We start from the raw sequence: 12,363 nt of genomic DNA, 5'->3' as shown, positions 1-12,363 counted from the left end.
TAAATTAATACAATGAAAATAATGTGAAGAACTTATTTGATTTACATCTTACCATTTACGCACTTCTTTTCTACAATTGTACGCAGATCGATGACGGAACAGTCTTCGGCACGAGCTGTCGAGGTGGAACTGGCGTTCTTCAGCAGAGTGTCGGACAACATCCGCTACAACCTGCTGCACCACCTGGACGGCAAGCTGGAATGCTCGGCTGCTGACAGAGACGTCAAGTGTGTGAAGACGACTGCCGATGAACGCCGGGAATCTGCTGCGGATGTGGGCTCTGCAGGTGGCGAGGGGTGTCCAGAGTCTGCAAACTCGGGTGAGAATGACAGAATCTCTGTTGCGCGATGTAGCCGAATTTCTGTTACAATTTTTCAATTTCCATCCGTTTCCTTGACTGTTTTTCCATGCGGTAAGTGCTGCTGTATCAAAATTTGCATTCTAGTTCCTTAAGCTGACGAAAGGAACACAGAGGTACATGCTTTCTCCACTATTTGTTAAATTTAATGCACAAATTCAATTTATTTTATTATTTTCTGCTTATTTGCTGCAGTATTTTAAAATTGACATTTAAAAAGTATTTGGCAGAAATGATTTGTTAGGGTATCGCGTAAAGTAGATAACGGTACACGCCACAAATCCTCGTTAAGAATGTCAACTTTCCTACTTTAATTTTTCGATACATTTACTCCTTAACACATTTTGTTTTTGTTGCTGATAGTAAAAGTTAGTTTGAGCTTAACTGTGCTGTTCAAAGTCACAATACAAAGAACAAAAATAATTTTCATTTTGATGTTGGCTCCTTATCTGAGGTCGAGGGTGGAGTTATGTATTCTGGCGGCACCGCGGAGCGAGAATTTTAATAAAAAAAACAGTCCAAATTGCAATAACGTATTTATTTGTAATTCTGGCAACTGGTTTCAGTCTGTAAGACCGTCTTCAGACCAGAGGTGCCGGATGATGTGACGAGCCAATTCGCAGTGCCGCCGAGTAGTACGTACCGGTATCTGTTACAGCTGCTCAGTTGCAGAAAACTGACGGATGTGGTTTGTGCACGAAGGGACACCAACTCATTTTCTGCACTTTGTACGACAGCACCTAACACAAACTTTTAGTGATGGTCACGGAGGTCAAGTAGTGTGACCTACTTTTTCACCTAGCTTAATTTCTTTCTGCTTTATCTGTGGAGACATGCATTAGTGTATTGCACACCCAAGCACAGTGTACACATGTTGCAGGAGTATCCCCCCCCTCCACCCCTGTACATATCCCCTCCGCCTCGCCCCCACTGCCGATGTTTACTGCTTCTCCTCCCTCCCCCTCCCTTCCCCCCTGATCAGTCATCTGACTGGCTTGATGTGACCCACCACAAATCCTGTGCCAACCTCTTCATATCTATCACTTGTACCCAAAATTCTCAGTTATTTGATGGATGCATTCCAATCTCTGTCTTTCCTTTCTACAGCTCCCACTAGTTTCATGGAAGTTACCCCTGATATCGTAACACATCCTGTTATCTTGACCCTTTCAGCAAAGAAACTCTTAAGTCCATCTAATTTTCAGTGTCCCGCTGTAGTATCACATCTCAAAAGGCTCTATTTTCTTCTTTTCCATTCTTCCCACAGTCCGCAATTCACTACCATAAAATGCTGTGATCCAAATGTACATTCTCAAAAAATTTTTCCTCAAATGAAGGTCCATATTTGGTTCCACGAGACTTCTTTTGGTCAGGATTGGCATGTTTGCCCCTTCTGTTCTGCTTTTTATGTCCTCTTTGCTTCATCTCTAGTGTGTCATTTTGCTTTCAAGGTAGCAGGATTCCTTTACTTTGTCAGGATCACAATTTTGTCTTTCTTCAGTTTATTCTTGACCCATATTATTTGCTCATCATACAGTACATTCCAGTCAAAAGGTTGTGTAATTCTCCTTTACTTTCATTGAGAATAGCAGTGTCTTGAGTGAATCATATCATTGATATCCTTTCAACCTTAATTGAACTTTTCCTTTATTTCTGACATTGCTAATTCCGTACATGTGACAAAATCTGAGCGCAGCTAGGGTTGTGGTTGAGAAGGAAGGCTGAAGGATGTCAAGAATGCGGGGTATTCGTATAGGGCACCTCCTGCAGTGTGAACAGGCAGATGCTTATTGTAGAACAGAGGATAACCCAAATCAGAGAAATTATGCAGGGTTGCCACAAGTTCTGGATATTGGGGAATATCAGTGAATTTCATACGTGTCAGGGAAATTTAAAAAAAAAAGAAAAAAAGCCGTTCGAAAAAATCTAGCTTTTGTCTCAGTAGATGAAATGGTTTGTTTACTGAGATGTCGTGCATTGTTGCCGGCTGGGTGCAGCCCAGTACGTGAGCTGCTTCCCTACTCCCTCATTCTTATTGCTTCTTCCCTTTCTGCCACTCCCCTCAGCTTGCAGTCAGTGCTAGCCTAGCAGCTGCCGACGAGAGGAAGGGAGGCGTGAGGAGAGGATTGTTTTGATCTGATTCTCAGAGACCATCGATGCAACGGCCAGAGACGGCGGTCCTGTGTGCACGAGTTGTGTCCGAGTGACTGTGTGAATGTGTCTGTGTTCTCGTTTTCTGACAAAGGCTTTGGCTAAAAATTTAGTTGAGAGAGTTCATTGTCTTTTCTATTTGCACTGTCTGCAGCTCAGTGATCATCTTTACGGTGAGTTGCTACCTATCTTTATTAGTAATGATTTTCAGAGTATTCGTGCAAGTTATCTGTTGCACAGATTGATCACTGCAGTTTCATTTCGTCAACAAGGTGTCAGTGACATGTAAATAGCTGGTCGTAGCAGTGGACTTCCACAATGGGCCAAAACTGCTGGCCATTTTCGAGGGTATCTCTAATGGATCTGAAGCCCATCATTTCCCACTAATGTGCAGGCCCTGCCCGTCTGATCTGGTCTCATTGATCTGCCTGGAGGTCAGGTGTGTGTGTGTGTGTGTGTGTGTGTGTGTGTAATGCGGCAGATTTTCGTCGTTTATCCATAGACTCGGGACTGTGGTATTCCTCGGCTGGCCGGAGGCCGTGGGGAACGGATTTTAGGAATTGCGACTGTCTCACTGCAAGAACATCGTACAGTGCAGCATTTTATAGACATTTTAGTTATTGTAGTACATTTTGGCACTTTGAAAGTAGTTTATATATTAGAAAGTACAGTTGATAGGAGGAAGATAATAGTGGCAGTTTGTACACTATATACTCACATATTTCGTGAAAAAAAAAAAAAAAAACACACACAATACCTGTAAAATAATAGACATAACTCAGTGGGCAATAACCGACAATAACAGACATAGCACAACCAACATTTTATTGGCCCTCACCTGTAGTGTTGGTTTACGCAGCTCTTCCTTGCCTTTTACACTTATTTCAAGAGGCCTAGTTTTTTCTGAAGTTATTTCTGAAATCAGTAAAGATATTTTAAATCTGTCTTGCGATTCCAATGTAACATGTATTTTTGTCACGAAATTTGTTTTGTTTCATTGAAAAAAAAAAAAGAAAAAAGAAATACGTGGTCTTAATGAAACATATATAACATTTGACTTGCTGTCTCCATCTAAAAACAGTTCATTGCAAAAGATGTTTATGTTAGTATTTAAGATCTTTGTTCACATGTCTAGAAATACAGAAGTCCTTACATTTTTTGTCAACTTACATCTTTTTGTCAACTTACATCTTTTTGTCAACTTACATCTTTTTGTCAACTTACATCTTTTTGTCAACTTACATCTTTTTGTCAACTTACATCTTTTTGTCAACTTACATCTTTTTGTCAACTTACATCTTTTTGTCAACTTACATCTTTTTGTCAACTTACATCTTTTTGTCAACTTACATCTTTTTGTCAACTTACATCTTTTTGTCAACTTACATCTTTTTGTCAACTTACATCTTTTTGTCAACTTACATCTTTTTGTCAACTTACATCTTTTTGTCAACTTACATCTTTTTGTCAACTTACATCTTTTCTTACCCCTGAGATCTCAAAATTTGTCCCCCCAGGGGGCCAACAGCTCTTTGGCGAGCATGTCAGTGGCGTGCATTGGTCCCTGAGCTATTGCAGCCTTTATTCTTTCCTGGGCTGCTTTCCATTCCCCTTCCCTGTGCTCCTTCCTTTCCGTTTCCATTCCCTCTCTCGGTGATCTTCTTTATGCCGGCCTGGTTATCCTCATGACTTTGCTTTGTCCTATGGTTTTGGTTGGTTGCTTTTCCTCCTCCGTTCTGTCTTTTCTTTTTTGGCCCTCCTCAGGCATTTGGTCTCCATCTCTAAGTTTGAAATCTGTAGTGCTAGCCAGATGGGGAAGAACTCTCCCCCCCCCCCCCCCCCCCCTGCGTCTTTGGCAGGGATTCCTCCCGCATTCCTCCCGCATTCCTCCTCCGTTCCCTCCCCGTCAAAGCCCTTTCACCTCCTTGCTACGTCACCAGCTCGGTAGCCGGTCCACACGGTGGGGCTTTTATGTACCCATCTGGCTGAGCCTCCTGATACCACAGGTATCACACTGCTGTCACCTGTGCTGTGAATGGCTCGTGCAAGCCTAGGAGGGGGTTATCCGTCTTTTCGGGCATCGGAACTCCCTGCAACAACCGTCCTGCCAGGCGGCCATCACTGTGCCTGGGTGGCGCCCACAAGGAGTGGGTGGTATCACAGCGGACGTTTGGCACGTGAAATGTGTTTACTTCTCTGGCCGCTCTATTGCAGTCGTGGGTCGTATCTCTTCCTTAACATTTGTTCTGCCTCAGTTCCTGTTTCTGCTTTTCCAGGCATACCCTCCTCGGATACACCCTGGGAGGAGGGTGAGACGTGCCGGATTGGACGAGACCTTTTCCACAGTTCCCGGTCTGTACCAGGACTGACAGGGAGACTTGCCGCCACCAAATCCCCCCCTCCCCCTCCCTCATTTTTTTGCACATGCTGAGGACAAGTGTGGTGAAGTTGAGTCATTAAGCAAGACGACATCTGGCTGTCTCCTTATAAAGACAACTTCTGCCAGTCAGCCAGGCCCCCTCTGTGCCTGCGACCGTATAAGAGACGACCCTGTGGTTATTGTTCCTCACAAGTCACTCAGTAATTTTCCTTACGGACCATCTCCTCAAGTTCATTTCGTCCGCCGTGTCCAGAAAGACCCTGAGGACCGTCGTGTAGACCCTGACACTTTCATCGTGGCATTTGAGGAGGATACCCTGCCCGAGAAGGTCGAAATAATGGTGTACAGGTGCAATGTGAAGCTGTACATTCCACCCACACATTGCTTCCGTTGCCTCAAGTTCAGCCACGTGTCCTCGGGACACGATGCCACTCTCACCTATAGTGACTGGGGCCGCCCTCTTCGTGTGGGGAGCCCTTGCACTCCTTCGACTAACTGTGTAAACTGCTCTGGTCTCCATTCTCCCCACTCACCGGAGTGTCCAACGAACGTGATGCAAAAAAGAATTCGGGAAATAAAGACCCTCGACTGTCTCAGCTACTTTGAAGCCCCGAAGAAATTCGACAGACTTCACCCTGTAAATCTCTCCTCTGCCTATGCCTGAGTTACACCTTTCCCTGCTCAACCTTCCCCCTTTACTTCCATCCTGCCCCCCCCCCCCCCCTTTGGTTTCCTCACCCTCGGTGCTCCTCCTCCTCCTCAGCCAGGGGAAATGTCCTCTTCCCTGGCTCCTGCTAGGATGGGGCTCCGTCTCTGAACACTCCTCCCTGCCATTCTCGCACCTTCGGGACGGAGGAGAGACCCGCACTCCGAGGGCCGTAAAGCCACTCACTGTCTTGCCTGATCCTGACATCACGGCCACCTATTCCCTTACTTATATTGCCTCCTCCCTCCCTCTGAGGGAGAAGCAACAGCCCAAGTCAAAGGATGAGGCTTCCTGAGGCAACTCCTGCCCCCGTATCTCCTCCTTGGGGACTTCAGTGCACACCACTCACTGTGCGAGAGTGCCACTTTGTTGGGTAAGGGGTCTTCTACGTGACCAGCTTACTACAGACTGATTTGAGTCCCCTCAGTGACTGATCCCCTACCCACTTCAATGCCACTCGTGGAACCTTCACCGCTCTCGATCTCACAATCTCCTCCCCTGCTCTCCTGGCTTGCTTACATTGGTCACCCCGTGATGATCTTTGTGACAGTGACCACTTTCCAGTGATTCTGTCACTCCCCAACTGCCGCCAGGCAAACTGGCCCCCAAGTAGGGCATTCTGCAGGGCCAGTTGGCCTTTATATATGTCTGCTGTGCAGCACTTCGACACCTGTCTCTCGAACTGCATCGATGTGGTCACGCAGACTATTTCTACCCCTATTCTTCGTGCTGCGGCACTGCTATCTCCGTATCCACAGGTCCCCCTTGTCGTCGACCGATACTGTGGTGGACCGAGGACGTATCGGTCGCCGTCCGGGACTGCTGACGGGTGCCGCAACAATTTAAACGACACCCTTCACAGACCGACCTTCTCGCTTTTAAGAGTCTCCGTGCTAAGGCTCATTACCTTATTAAGTGGAGTAAAAAGGAATGCTGGGAGTGCTATGTTTTGTCCCTGGGGACATATTGCTCTTCGTCGCAGGTTTGATCCGAGCTCTGTAGCCTTCTGGGCCGCCAGTGACAGTCGACTGTCCAGGGGCTTATCCTCCAAAGTGCTCTGTCTACTGATCCGTCGGTCCTCGCAGAACATCTCGTGAGACACCTTGCGACAGCATCTGTGTCCCTATCCTGCCGTATTTCTCCGGCAGAAACGCAGAGTTGAACAGACCACCCCCTTCTGTTTCAACCCTCACCAAGCTGAACCCTATCGTGAACCTTTCACTGAATGGGAATTCTTGGAGTTCTTGCAAGCTCTCTTCATATGACACGGCCCCAGGCCCAGATCCCAGATGATCCAACACTTGGAAATCACACAGAGGCAGTGTCTACTCAGGGTGTTCAACATTTGGCTCAGGGGGGCCTTCCCCTCACGGTGGCGAGACAGTGTAGTTATCCCCGTCCTTAACCCTGGGAAGAACCGAACGTGTCTCGACAGCTACTGCTCAATTAGCCTGACGAGCGTACTGCTTGAGAGGATGGTTAGCTTCCAATTTTGTTGGGTACTCAGAGATCTCAGGGCCTTTTGTCCCCGTATCAGTGTGGTTTCTGGGAGGACGCTCTCCAGCTGACTATTTACTCAGATTTGAACCTGCAATCCGACTAGCTTTTACTAGCTGTCGGCACCTCATCACAGTCTTATTTGACCTAAATAAGGCATACGACACAGCTTGGCACCATCTCGTTTTAGTTACCCTTCTGATTTTTATTTGCGGTTTTTATCCCACTGGCTCTTCTGGGTTCCAGATTCAGGAGAATGGTATACCACAGGGTTCTGTATTGTCACACTCTTCCTCATAGCCATCACTGGGCTCATAACCTCTGTTGGCCATCAGGTTACCCCGGCGTTGTATGTCGACGATTTTTGCATCTGGTGCAGCTCCCATTGAGTAGCAGCAGCCGAGTGCCAACTCCGAGGGGCCATCTGGTGGAACCCTGCGTGGTCTGTTTACAGTGGTTTCCAATTTTCTCCCTCCAAAACAGTGGTTTTGCATTTTTGTCATCAATTTGTAGTGCACCCTGATCCAGAACTCTATTTAGGGGAGCAACTCCTAGATGTTACAGCACAGTCCCATTTTGTGAGCCTTTTTTCGATGAAAAGCTGACGTGGCTGTCCCGTATTCACCGCCTGAAGACTACGTGCGTGCAGAAGCTTAATGCTCTCCACCTCCTGTCCGCAGATCGTGGTCTCACGGTCGCATTCTCGCTTCCCGAGCACGGGGTCCCGGGTTTGATTCCTGGTGAGGTCAGGGATTTTCACCTGCCTCGAGATGACTGGGTGTTTGTGTTGTCCTCATCATTTCATCATTCGTGTAAGTGGCAAGATTGGACTGGGCAAAGGTTGGGAATTTGTACGGGTGCTGATAACCGTGCAGTTGAATGCCCCACAAACCAAACGTCATCATCTCCACCTCCTGGCCCACGCATCCTGGGGTGCAGACCATGCCACTCTTCTCCATCTTTACAGTGTTATGATCTTGTCCAGACTAGATTATGGAAGTCAGGTTTATGGCTCAGTGGCTCCTTCTGCTCTGAAAATATTTGATCCTGTTCACCATTGTGGGGTGCATCTGGCTAGTGGTGCTTTTCACACTAATCCTATTGACTGTCTCCTCACAGAAGTGGGGATTCCCCCTCTACAAATAATGGCGAAGCCAATTAATGCTTTCTTACACAATCTCCATTCGCAGATTTCCAGACGATCCTGTGTACCCTGTCCTTGTAGCTAGTAAGGGATGTCTCCCTTCTGATCACTGCCCACGGGTGGGATTGCCGGTTGGAATGCGTCTCATTTCCCTCTCTCGGGATCTCCGTCTCCATCCAATGAAATGCACCCCCCCCCCCCCCCCCCACCTTGGATGGTGCCTAGAGCACAGATTAGGACCGACCTATTGCAGAGTCCTAAGGTCTCTGCCATCCCTATGGTCTTCCAGCATCGTGTACATTCCATCCTTGCAGAGTTTCAGGGTGCTGCCATCTTCTACACTGATGGTTCTAAGACGATATATAAAGTGGGATACACTTTTACATCTCCTGCTGGCTTAGAGCACCATTTATTGCCAGAATCACGTAGCGTGTTCACAGCAGAGCTGCTAGCCATTACCAGGGCACTCCATTTTGTTACTCAGGCCTCCGTCCACAGTGCTTTGACACGTACCGGCTCATCGAGCAGCCTGCTACTCTTGTCATCCTTCGGTCTCCACTGTCCGTGACCTCCTCTCCTTCCTCGGCCTTGCCGCCGGCTCAGACGTCTTTTGCTGAGTCCCGAGTCATTTGGGTATCCCGGGGAATGAATGGGCTGTCTGTTTGGCTCACATTCCAGTCTCATTCGTGACTCCAGCTGTGGATACGCATATCTACGTCAAATCTGTCTCGGGCCAAAAGCGGAATGACATCTGGTTCGCTACTGCTCTCGATAATAAGCTCCACACAGTTGAGGAGACTGCTGCACGTTGGTGCTCTTCCTTCCACTCCTCTCAGGAGGAGTCCACTGCTTTATGCCACCTGTGCATTGATCGTACCAGGCTCACCCATTGTGTCCTCCTGCCACAATATGGTTGTGGAGCCAGACTGACGATATCCCACATATCCCCTTCGTGCTAAGTATAGTCCCTTAATTTTAATATTAGCAGTCAATTCACAGATAGTTGAACTGGTACTCAGTTTCCTATGTGAATGTGGTTATTTCCAGATATAAGGTTTTGCTTTACTTCTGGAGCAGAGGCAGGGTGGTTGTGATTGGGGCCTCTCTTCACGTTTTCTCTGTCTGGGACCCCACGACTGTGCCCGTGGAAAGATCACTCTTTTTTTCCAGTTTTTAGATTTGGTCTATCCTTTTCTGCCTTTTTCTGTGTGTGTTTTTTAACTTCCTTGTTTTGTAGTCGACTCCCCTGATTGGATCCATCCACTTTTAGCTGACCCTCTTTCTTTTGTGAGTAACTTTGGAATTGCGGGACTGATGATCTCGCCATTTGGCCCAATAAACACTCTCAATTAATCAATCGATCTCAAAATTTATCTGTGTAAAATGCTTAAATGTATCTGGAAATCAGGGAATTTTAGTGTTGGGGGATCTTGTGGCAACCCTGGTATGTGTTTCTGGGCAGCTGGTTATAGCAGTTTTTTCTGTGAAACTTCCTGGCAGATTAAAACTGTGTGCCGGACCGAGACTCGAACTTGGGACAAGTGTCATATCAGTGCACACTTCGCTGTAGAGTGAAAATTTCATTCCAGTTTTTTCTTTGTTTGACAAATATGTGCAAAAATATGGCACAATTTTTTAATTACTGTGTATATATCTGTCAATTTGTTGTTTGAAGAAAACATCTAATGTCATTATTCTTTTTCTCTCTGTGTTCCCAGATTGATTTCTCCTCCACATATTCCTCATTTTTTATTTCAAATCTTTGAGTACAACCGAGCACGTGCCGACTGCAATGTGGCTTTTGAAATAAATTATTCTGTAATCCTCACTTACTTTGTATACTCCGTATAGGTGCAAATACGGGAAAGATCGACACTTCCGTCCTGTCGCTACCCACCGTTCGGAAAGCGCCGACCTCTTTCTACCTGTCACGGCTGGACATCTCGACACAACTGGCGATGGGGCGCAGCATGGAGAGGCCGCCCGCACCGTCGCCGCCGCGATCGCCTTCTCCGGACGACGTGCCACTCGCGGGTCGGCTCGCACGGAGCCGTGCGGCACGCAATCGCACCGTGGCCGACGTCGACTTCCACGCGGGGCTCAATCTCGTGCGGAATGCTGCGGGGTGCAGTCACTCTGTGGAACCCTTGGTATGCAGGAACCGGTGTAATTTGCCTGACAGAGGTGGTGGATTGAAAATTTGTGCTCGCAATGTAGAGTTTTTCAAGCTGGGGTTGTGAGTGGTCGTAATTTCGTGTACTGTGAGTTGTGCAAATAATGCTCAGAGAGTTTGTTTATTCCGATCTTTGCTGGGGAGGTTTATATTCTGATGCAAAAGTTGCAGGTCGCTGGTAGATATCGGGCGAGAATTGAAAATCCCAAAATATTCTAAACTAGGTTATAATAGCAGTCACTTCTATAATTTGTCAGGTATGGACTCCTGGATGTAACTTCCAGTTAATGACAATGGCTGACAGTAAATTGGCTCTAAGTTTTCTGATGTATAGACAGCCGATTGTGCTTCGTGTGAAGTTACATAGTTTATTTGGAGTATTGACAGAAACATCATCTGAGTAATGTAAGAGCTGTTGGAATGCCTTTTTTTTTCTTTTTTTTTTTTTTCCTCCAAAGTGGTTACTTTTCTCCTAATGGATGTATACCCATATACAGTGATCTAGAAGTAATTCTCATTATTATTAGCATATTCTATCATTTTCAGTGTATGATCTTCTGGATTTCCTGGCAGATGCATTATGTATGTTGCTCGGGTTACACCGGATCACATGAGAGAATTTGCTTGTGTTGCATTCGGGAGGGGGGGGGGGGGGGGGCTAGAGGGGCAAGTGCAAATAGAACTCTCACTCTGTGGGCTTCTGTACAAACTTAATTATGTGTATACATGGTTCATCCATCCTGGAAATAGAGAATCTTAATGATTTTTGCCTGTTATTGATACTGATACTGGCAAGATACCAGTCCCAGGAATTCCAAGACACTATCAAAATCTGTACAGTATTCCTCAGACATACAAAAGGAAGTGAGCAGGGGACTTCAGCTCATATACAAGAGAGAACAGATTTATTAAAAAGAATTATTTATTTACTAAATCATGACTGACTAGAACTTACACTTTGTCTGCATGCAGTAATATTCTTCTGTTATGGTTTCGACGGATGAACAGTGCAATGTGAGTTTTAATGGCAAAAAAAAAATTTTATGGTATAAAATTACAGATCAAGTTTTTGGATTTTTTACTTTAGTTGTACTGGGAAACCTTGCTTCTTGGCAAATTTCACATTTTTTGTGTCAATGGTAAGTGCTATATAGGTTTTGATGAGTTAGTATGAGAGCATCAAAATATATGGCACAAATGGACATACCATTTGGTTGCATTCACGTAGAAGCTTTTTTTTTTTTTCACTGCCAAGCGGCCTTAGTATGTGACATAAATTTCAACATGATTTGTCAATCTGTTTCTGAGGAAAAGGCTTCTTGACAGATAGGCAACAAAGTGATTCTATAATGGGCTCTGTTTTCACTGATTGAAGTATGGAACCCTAGTTAAATATATTGAAGTTGTAGTGTATTAGAGTACAAAATGTATTAATTTGCTAATATTCTGAATTACAAAATATAACATAATTCGATGATACATATGAACATGTAAGTTGCAGGAGTAAGAGGGTGCGTAAACAATTTTAAACACTGTATTATAACATAAAAGCAAAGTAACAAAATAAAAATAGAAATCTCTGTTGTATTCGATATTAAACCATGTAAAATCTGGGTTGGAGAAACAGCAATTGAAATCCTACAAATCCTGCTTCCCATATAGAGGAGATATTGAATGGCATACATTGAAAGTGTACTGTTACATATTACCCACAAACAGCTCAGCTGTCATTGTTTACAGAGTTAAAGTCCTATGTGTAAAACAGCTTCAAACATCAGATTACTTCACAAAAGAGTTAATGCTAAATATTTAAAATCAAGCATATGAGCAAAAAAGTTTAGAAAAATTATGAAGTAATGTATAAACTTTGTTGGGAGTTTCATTCTCAAATCCTGGATGAATACATCATGGACAGTTTGGGTGCTGTGACTGACACTGGCTTGGGACATATGTA

The 12,363-nt window shown here is 45.3% G+C and overlaps 1 protein-coding gene across 1 annotated transcript in view; it reads left to right on the top strand.

The window, feature by feature from the left end:
• LOC126212780 (uncharacterized) overlaps positions 1 to 12,363 on the top strand; it is a 227,114-nt gene that overhangs the window by 165,680 nt on the left and 49,071 nt on the right. Inside the window, exons 10-11 of the mRNA XM_049940184.1 lie at positions 87 to 319; positions 10,088 to 10,386. Coding sequence (XP_049796141.1) covers positions 87 to 319; positions 10,088 to 10,386 — 532 coding nt within the window. The remainder of the gene's footprint in view (positions 1 to 86; positions 320 to 10,087; positions 10,387 to 12,363) is intronic.

This window comes from Schistocerca nitens, chromosome 11 (assembly GCF_023898315.1).
Source record: "Schistocerca nitens isolate TAMUIC-IGC-003100 chromosome 11, iqSchNite1.1, whole genome shotgun sequence".
Taxonomy (NCBI): Eukaryota; Metazoa; Arthropoda; class Insecta; order Orthoptera; family Acrididae; genus Schistocerca; species Schistocerca nitens.
This window is presented reverse-complemented; position numbering and strand designations above follow the sequence as displayed.